Source organism: Melanaphis sacchari, unplaced genomic scaffold (assembly GCF_002803265.2).
Source record: "Melanaphis sacchari strain LSU unplaced genomic scaffold, SCAv2.0 Contig43_pilon_pilon, whole genome shotgun sequence".
NCBI classification, from domain to species: Eukaryota; Metazoa; Arthropoda; class Insecta; order Hemiptera; family Aphididae; genus Melanaphis; species Melanaphis sacchari.
The window spans coordinates 4,005,437-4,015,046 of record NW_020271284.1 but is presented as its reverse complement, the minus strand read 5'-3'; the positions used below and the strand labels follow the sequence as shown (position 1 = coordinate 4,015,046).

Sequence of the window (9,610 nt, the reverse complement as noted above, 5' to 3'; positions counted from 1 at the left end):
ACGTAATTGAAGGTGTATAAGGTGCGTTATTTATATGTAGTTATATAGTATTAAATAGAAATTTAATAAATTAAATCATTTATGTAGTTTTGCACAGATATTATTTGGAAACCTGTATTGGTAATAAATTGTAAATTATTTATGCTAATTAATTTTTATAACTTATAACTGTTTAAATGTAATTAGTAATTATTATGTTAAGTTTATCCTTAAAATATTTCTCAATTGGTATTCGATTAAGAATTAATTCTTCATACTTTCTTCTTTAAAATATTATTCTTATAAATTAGAAGATTAAATCATTTATGTATTTAAGACAAAATATGTCAATTGTGTTTGTGACAACGTGTCACACTATCTTTTTTGCTAAGTCATTAGATTTTTAAATTATGTAGGTACTTTATGTTAATAACATAAATACAATCATCATTTATATTACATATTAAGTTTTAGATACCATTATGTTATGCAGTTCTTATAACGACAACCCTTTTATTTTTATTGCAGTGGGTCACGGGTTAGGTTACGAAACGACAGAGCTTATATAAGAGAAGAAGAGCTTATAATAGGTTAGATTTTCATCTAAACATGAATTTATTATTGTAGTGCTGTTGCTGTAAAAAAATTTTCTAAAGAAATTTGAGTGATGAATGCAAAAATAATAAATTATAAGTTATAACTTATAATTGTATCCAAAAAATAATCTGTTGAATTACATATTTTAATATAGAGTTGTTGTTTTTTGGAGAAAATATTTGTCACTTGGATAATTATTAATTTTATAGAATGTGACAAGAGATTTTAACGAGTAGTAAGAATATGCGAATTCATCAAACTTGGTCGCATGAATTTTCTCATAGTCGCAAAAAAAATTATTTAGTTCTTGCTCTAGTTTTTATCAGATATTATGAGAATTACTTTTTTGTCTTCACATTTATTAATAATATTATACTGATATATTTTATAGTTTATATTTAGAACTAAATTATTAAAATTTCGAAATAATTGTTTTTAAACTTTACATAACAATTTATACTTAATAATATATCATACTATCCCACAGTTCGTTAGTTGTATTCGTGACAAGAAACGTTAAATGAACATAACGTGTATTATAACATTTTAGAATTTAGTGTGACATAATGAAACATTTCTGATGTGACTCGCAAAAAGAAAAAACTTCCAAAAATGTGTAACTTTTTAAAAATTTTATTATATTGAAACGACGTCACTGCGTTTTATGTACGTATTCAGTAGACAAGCTTACCACCAATATGTACATAGATTTACTACGACCACCACAACAATAAATATTTAAAAAAAAAAAGAAAACAGTAATACCATGTTATGAAGGGATATAGAAACATTCACGAGCGTTATATTAGTGTAGAATATTATTAAATTTTATTGTATATAATAAGTATACATATTAACACAATAATAAAGCACTCGATGGTTGGCATTGAAAGTAAAAGTAGAAAAAAAAATGAAAAATGTAAAATAACAAAAAACAAAAACACACGAGTGGGATAAGTTTAATAACGTAATAATAACATCGTAGCAGTTACAAGTAAAAGATAAAATAATAATAATAATAATAATAATAATAATAATAATAATAGGCGCCCCTCTTCTTCGCCGTCGTACACTCACACCGATTACTCTTCATTTCATTCAGTTACCGTGCGTTGTCTATCGCGGCGTTGAGTTGCGTCAATCCGGCTGGCTACAAGGCTGTTGACCCAGTTAATGGTTATCATAATAATAATGTTCTAATATTATTTTGCCGATCCGCGTAGAATACGTTGCGACGGCGATCAGTCCTCGTGAGTTGCCAGAACGAATACTATTATAATTTATAATATATTATACATATAATATTGTAATATATTACGCAGCTCTGCTGCAGTTTCCTGAAACTATGGCTCGGTGGCGCACGGACCAATTCGCGACAGGTAATCTTTGTCCTGAGCATAGATATAAGTTATTTTTACGAACGTAATATTATATTACAGCCATATACGGTTTAATATATACACATAAGTACATCGACGTACATCGAAATATCTATTTATAAAATAATATAATTATTTATGATATAATAAAATATAATAATAAACTACACGTTGATGTATTTTTATTAAAATTTGTTTTATTAATTTTTTTACTTTTATTTTAATATTATAATATATTATTTATGTGTGCTGATCGAGACTTTCGTTGATCTTATTTTCTGCAGTGCCGTTCGTATACACAACGTTCCCAGTCGCGGTGCAATTAGTAATAGCTGCGGTGGTGGGTCTATCTTCGTCAGTGTCAGGTTCGGAATGGACTAACTCGACGGACGTAATCCGGGTAGTTCAGTTCAGCAACAGTCTGGTACCTCCTCTGTTTAACGTACGTATTGTTTCTTATTATTTATTTTTTCAACATTTTGTAATATAATCGTAGCATAAAATATTATATACAACGGATATTATTTTAGTGGCGTGTTTAAAATAAATTCTTAGGTACGTAAAGAATAATTTTTCTAAAAGTTTCTCATGTGAAATCAGTAATTCCGATTCTTATATATAATACAATGTTATTATAAAAATTTAAAAAAAAATCGATTTATTAAAATGCATAGGTCTAGCTAGACACCTAAACACGCCCATTATGTTGATATTACATTTTATGCTCTCGTTTATTTTTAAAATAATAATAAATTTAATTACATATTCAGCATTACTCCAGAGGCCGAGACAACCTGGTTTTGGCGCCTTTCGGGGTGGCTACTAATGTGGCCATGATGCTAGAAGGTTTGCAAGGTCGGGCCGCCGAAGAAGTAACCGCTTTGTTCCGGCTCCAAGCAAAGGAAGTGCGCCAACAGCTGAGGAGAGGTTTTAAAATGATTTTTGATTCGTTCGGGGTAAGGCTAAAATGTTACCTTTAAGAAGCTATACCAATATTTCATTTTTGTTAATTGTTTAATTAACAGTCATTATATAGGTACACTCATCATTTTAGAAAAACATTCAGAAAAAAAATTATCGTGTCATCGGAAATGATGGTCGGGCCATTGGTCTCAATAGTTTAATAATAATAATGATATTGATATCTTGTATTTACGTAAATATTATATTGATTTGAATTAAAAAATTTATTTACAGGATGACTCGGATGGTGATTTTGCCGGATCTTACAACAAAGCATCTGTGACCAGTTCCCGAGTTATGCCATCGTCATACATTAACAGACTTTCGAAATATTACCAGGCTAATGTTACCACAATAAAAAGCGAGCATTCGAACAACAGCTTAAGTAATAACATAATATTAGTACCTAATAACATCTAAACTATATGTCCTTATAACTTATATTATTCTATGTAATCATAAATTGCAGTTGTAAAATATAAACAATTTCGACATTTTATGAAATATTTTCATTTTTGAAATCATTAACGGTTAATTTTAATAATATTTTTGATATTTCGAAATCAAAATAAAAGTCTTATAATTGAATTTATTTCATGATAAATCTGAACTTTAAAAGTTCTCAATATGTTGTACTAGAAATTTCAAAACTATTTAGTATTTTTAAACAACATATTTTAATTCAATTATTTTTATTTTTAAAAATTCATTTATTTATAATATTGGGCATTACTACTATGCAAATTTGTTAAATTAATTGTGTTTGATTCAAAAAGTGATAATAAAATTAATAATTAATAAGTGTTTATTACATAATGGTAGGTAAAGGATTGAACCATTAAAATTATTAAATGGTTAAAAAAATGTTGAGGCATAGTATTTTTTTTGGCCTTTACCTTCTCGATATGATCATACTAAAAATGTTTAAACATTATTATGTACAATGTACACGCATTATTAATAATGAACATTTTGTATTAAACTTGATTTAATTGTCTAATCATTCATTGATAAAAAATAACAATTTACAATGTATTATATTTGCATAATAAGTTAAGTAAATAATGAAATACTCAATTTATTAAAAAACTCTATATCTAAAGTACTATTTAATTTGGAATTCAGTTAAAGGAATATAATGTACTAACTCGGTATGTTACATTAACGTTTTATATCCAATATAATTTATAAATCTAGATATGATTTATTTTCAGGTGATATTCTAGAACTAAGGAGCGATACTGGAATAATAAGTCACTGGAAAGACTACCAAAAACTAGCCACATACACTTACTTAACTTATCAGCCATCAGCACCGTTTACTAAAGCTGACGGTTCAATTGTCCATGTCCCAATGATACCACAGACAGGAATGTTTAAAATCGGATACGTACCACAATTAAAGTGTTTAGCTGCTGAACTAATGTTTGAGGTAAGCTCGTGACTATTTTTAGATCCGCATATTCACAATTTATAATTTAAGATTATTAGTTGGCCCAAAGTCCCAATATTGATTGGCCTCTTCTCTCACGCCGTCTGTTTTAACCTTTCCCTTGTTCATATTCTAAAAATTGTTCTTTACAGATTGTAAAAAGAAAAAAATTTAAAAAAAAAGAAAAGCTCTAAATATTAACAATTGATAATTTTATTATATCATGATTTAATGATTAATGACGTATGTACATAATATAATTATATATTATTATTACGTATTAGTCTGTAATTTGTATCATTTAACGCATTGATATATTTTATAAATTTCTATAGGAACTTACTATAACAATATTTTGTGTTGTACCATGATGACAAATTATTATTTTGTTTTTAACATTTTCGTAGACTGTAGTGGTTTACATTTTAAAATTACCAAATAATTATTAATTTATTATAATACACATATTATTATGGACATTTGAACAATTTAATTAATACTTATTTTAATAGTTTTGCAATAATTAAATTAAATTATTTTAAGTTTAATTAATATGTTTGCGCATGTTTTTGTTAACAATTAATTAATTTAACAATTTATTTTTATTACTATATTTACAATAGGTATATTTTTTGACACTAATAAGTAATAAATTATTTTTCTATTGTCTATAATCTAAATTTATAAATATCTTAAAAATTACTACTTGTTGGTTGAAAAAAACCCATGGCAATGGTCATTGAACAATAATATAAATAATATTTTGTATCGCATATTTTGCGAGTTAATAACAATGGAATCGTCGTTTGATAATTAAATCAATCGTTCAATGCCGAAATGCTTGTGTATTGGCGAAATGTCAAGAACAGTGTCAGTGAGTCAGTTATATTATGTGTGTTTATACCTTACAGTGTGATTTTAAGTTATTCGGTAGAGAATTATCAATTTTTATTGCGTTATAGAAATACAATATAGTAAAAGTTCATCACGAATTTACTACAATCAATTCGCTATTGCTCGACAAATTACAATTCAAAATTAAACTTATATCATGTTGATATCATGGCTGAAATTGTGATCTGTGATCCATACTATTACTTAAGTCTGATAAGTAGATTTTCAGATTCGATCTTCCTACTTGCAAATTAATGATATTCTGTAATCAGATGCATACCCAAAAATACTGTTAGTTCAGGTTATTGAGTTTTTAAAATTACGATAATAATAATAACTCAGCACACGTGCTCATAAATTGGTATTATCACGCAGGCTTATATGTATTTAATTTTATTTAAATTTTCAAACAAAAACTTACTCTAAAATATTAATAAAATTTAATTATATAGTTTCAAACAAAATAAGGAATATACTTTTAGCTTTTTTAACCCCCGTAGTTTGTTAATTTCTAAAGGTGGTTCACATATGCATTTTGTTTTGAATAATGAAAATTGAATAATTTTTTGTTTAAATATTGTTACAGAAATAATTTTATTGAAGTGTATAACAAAAAGCAATATATTCATTTTTGGAGCTTATATAGGTTCAAAAATTATTCGAAAGATATTTACTTAAGTTTCAGAGATTGTTCATTAAGATCTCAGAAAATTTTAGAGTGTAGTTTTCACCACACGTTCAAAAATATACTAAATGCTAATTGTTATATCCAATCTGCTACGGGCAGATTATCTATCTCGGTTGAATTAGTTCACAAAACAAGGTACATCGATATCAATTTTCTCACAAACTGAGGAATTTACAGTAAAATACATTTATATAGCGTGGTATTTTATGTTTTTAGTTGATTTTTTTTCATGCAAAGCCGGGTTATACAGCTATAGCCTATAGCGTGTGTAAATACATAATAATATGTTATAATATTTTACTAACGTCAATTATCATTATCACTGTGGTCATATTTTTCGGTTTGCAGACCGACAAAGTGAGCATGCTCATTATGATGCCGGACGACGTTAACGGTTCCGAGTTGATGATCGAGCGGCTGTCCAAAGATAACTTCTTGGACATTCTGGACTCACTGGGCTACCAGAACACAGAGGTTCTATTGCCACAGCTAGCTGCATTCACAAATGGTCTGGATTTGGAATCGTTCTTCAAGAAGCTTGGCGTCAAGGCAGCTTTCAACCAGACGATGGGTGGCGGCGCCGACAACAAAACTTCATCGATGAGTCGCGGTCACGAGTCCAAGTCTCCCGTAGTCACTTTGGTATCGATGAAACAAAACGCGTACTTTTCAATGTCGTTTATCACAATCAATTCAGTTGGCTCGGTTGGCACAAAGTTAGGTGGGTAACAAGTATCTAATACCAGTATCTTATGTATATCCAGTGGTGTATTGGATGGAGTTGATGGGGACAAATTCTCTCCTCCCCTTGGCCCAATTAATTAGTTCTTGTGTAGAAATATATACTATATAATAGTTTTATGGCCCCCTTAAAACTAAGTAAAATATGCTATTGTATATATTTATCGTAATTTTATCAATAAAAGTAATCATTACACAATTTGATATAATTATTATTTTACAATAACTAAATAAAATGCTGTAAATTTATGAAATTGATCTATTCACAAAAGTCATTTTAGCCATTAGCTGTGATGTGAGTTGGAGTTCATAATAATAAATACAACATTATAATAAAATTAACAGTATTACTAAAAATAGGAGGGATACATTTAAAGTATATTTTAAAATGAAAAATTATAAAAATACGTAGTATTAATACATTTTATTTATAATTTTAAGTCATAAAGAATGTAAAATATTAATGTAATTTTATATAACATAATGTCATAAGGTACCTATTGAAAGAAGAAAAATTAATTTTTAATAAAACTCACATTTTGCAAAATACAAATAATATAAGTATATAAAACTGATTAAAATTATTTCTCATTTTAGGAATAACAAGTATCTATTATTGTATTATCCATGTCATAATATTTCCATGTCATAATTTTTTTAAATTTAAATATAAACAAACATACATTTTTATAATAATATGATGAATTTTAACTATCTATTTAGTCCATAGTGTTAGTAGCGTGTAGATGTAAATATTATAGTATAAATTATGTAAACATCTAGATATTTTACATAGTTCACTTAATTAATCACAAATTTATCGGTATTGCTAATAATGCTTGACATACCTACTATTAATTATTACTATTTTATATCTCAAATAATCTAATATTAAATTTTTAATGATAAAATGTATTTTTGTTTAATTTATTGTATCCTACGTAATAACTAGTCACTTGTCAGTTGTCGGTATATCGTTTTCATCTATTGCGATATTATTGGTATTTCTGACTATAACTCGTTATTTTAATGTCGTATAACATCGGATTTTATAATGTAATTTAAAATTCCTACATTCTATTACAGTCCTTGAAAAAAATATTAATTTATACATAATAGATCTAATCGTAGCAGCCTAACTTAGCAAATTTTTGAAAGCATAACAAATATTGGATAACTAAACGCGCTATGTGTTGATTACACGCAAACCGCCTCAGCTATCTGCTTCATGGAAACCGTTTTTAATGAGTTTCATTATAATGATTCTTGATCACTGATCAATAATTGTTGTAGATAAATTTGATACAAACCTAACCTAACCGAAAGCCACCTCGTACCTCACTTTTTGTCATAGTACATAACCTAGGAATTAATTTTATTTATTTATTTATTTATATGAAGGCTGTAGATTATAGGTATATTGAATATATTAGCTCTCAGCATCTCATTTATACCATTGTGCATGCATACATGTTTAAAGGTTGTTGTTTATTTTTATGCGTTGAATGTAGGTATGCTGTACGATATATTTATGTATATGTACATAGGTATATACATAAATTTTAATAATTAATTTAAAATTAAAATTACGTATACAAGTTAAGTTATATTCGATTTCGTTAAAAATACCTTCCTAAATACTCAAATAAATAAATACGATTAATCCTTAAGTTATATGATGATTAATATTCAGGGCAACTGAGTGAGGAGGCTGTGGAATCATAAAATATATATAGTATTACAGGACTACGGACTACCTATGAATAAAAAAATCACCTAAAAAATGAACAATATTTTTAACGAGCATTGCTTTTGTTGAAAAGAATGCTGATAAAGCTTGAATAAATATAAGTAATTTTATTGAAACCTTGCTACGGCGACATGTAATACTTTTTGCGGTGACTGTTACCTTACCTAGAATAGAATATTTTAAATCCTAGATTTATATCAGATAATTATAAATCTTTTCATATGTATTTTCACATAGATGTATTTATTTTTGTATATTAAATTAACATATATCATAAAAAGAAAAATATTTATTTTAAAGTTTAAGTGTTAAATTATATAAATAATATGCTTGTATTACTTACATGGAATACACTTAAATTTATCTAGTTTTATTTTAATTTGTTTCAGGTATCCGTCCGTCTGCTTCGAGACAAAGACGAGGCATTGCTACTAAAGCAGTATTTGACAGACCGTTTGTATTTTTTGTTTATAACAAATTAACTGGACTAATTATGTTGGCAGGTAAAATAACAAATCCTACACAAGTGCCTACCACAAGTTAGCAATTCACAAATAATAGTAATTATTCTTCTATGTTTAATAATAAGTGGGTATTTATAATTTATATAATTATTATTTATTACCTAGTTATAAATTATACATACTAATTTAAATTTAATTTAGAATTAAAATGTTTTAATTTAAATTGTATATGAAACATTTATTTGTAAATAAATCTTTATTTTTGTATAATTGTATGTATACTTTAATTTTGTTTTGTTTTTTAAATTTTTATATGACCAGGTATACGGTTTAATGATGGATATAGCCATGTATAGATATGTTATAAAGACTAGTTGTATAATAATATTTAATCCATATGTTATATGTACTATGGAAGTATTAATTTAAAAAATATTTAAGTACCCACTACTTCATTCATTCATTCAATCATCACTATTTAGTGTTCAAATAATTTAGTGCTATTTCGTGTTTTTGTACACATATAAGTATATAACCATTGATTATAAATATTAGTATTTATAATCAATTATATAACTAATATCACACTTTAAAATAATATATACACATTAACACTTCCACCTAAATATTAATATGATGATGGATATTTAAAAATACCATTAAATTAATTATATCTATTAAATGTAGGACACATTTTATTAGAATTTCAAAATATTATAAATA

General features: G+C 26.5%; 1 protein-coding gene across 2 annotated transcripts; it reads left to right on the top strand.

The window, feature by feature from the left end:
• Positions 1-1,691: 1,691 nt before the first annotated feature.
• On the top strand, positions 1,692-9,046 carry LOC112597725 (leukocyte elastase inhibitor-like). 2 transcript variants are annotated; one of them, XM_025343900.1, is made up of 8 exons: positions 1,692-1,826; positions 1,899-1,955; positions 2,240-2,397; positions 2,726-2,911; positions 3,153-3,303; positions 4,133-4,350; positions 6,281-6,653; positions 8,813-8,967. In XM_025343900.1, exons 2-8 carry the CDS (start codon positions 1,922-1,924, stop codon positions 8,965-8,967), a joined length of 1,275 nt encoding a protein of 424 aa, XP_025199685.1. In that variant the 5' UTR covers positions 1,692-1,826; positions 1,899-1,921. The 2 variants fall into 2 exon arrangements, with proteins under 2 accessions (XP_025199685.1, XP_025199686.1); XM_025343901.1 differs by lacking the exon at positions 1,692-1,826 and having other exon boundaries at positions 1,922-1,955; positions 8,813-9,046.
• Positions 9,047-9,610: the final 564 nt, after the last annotated feature.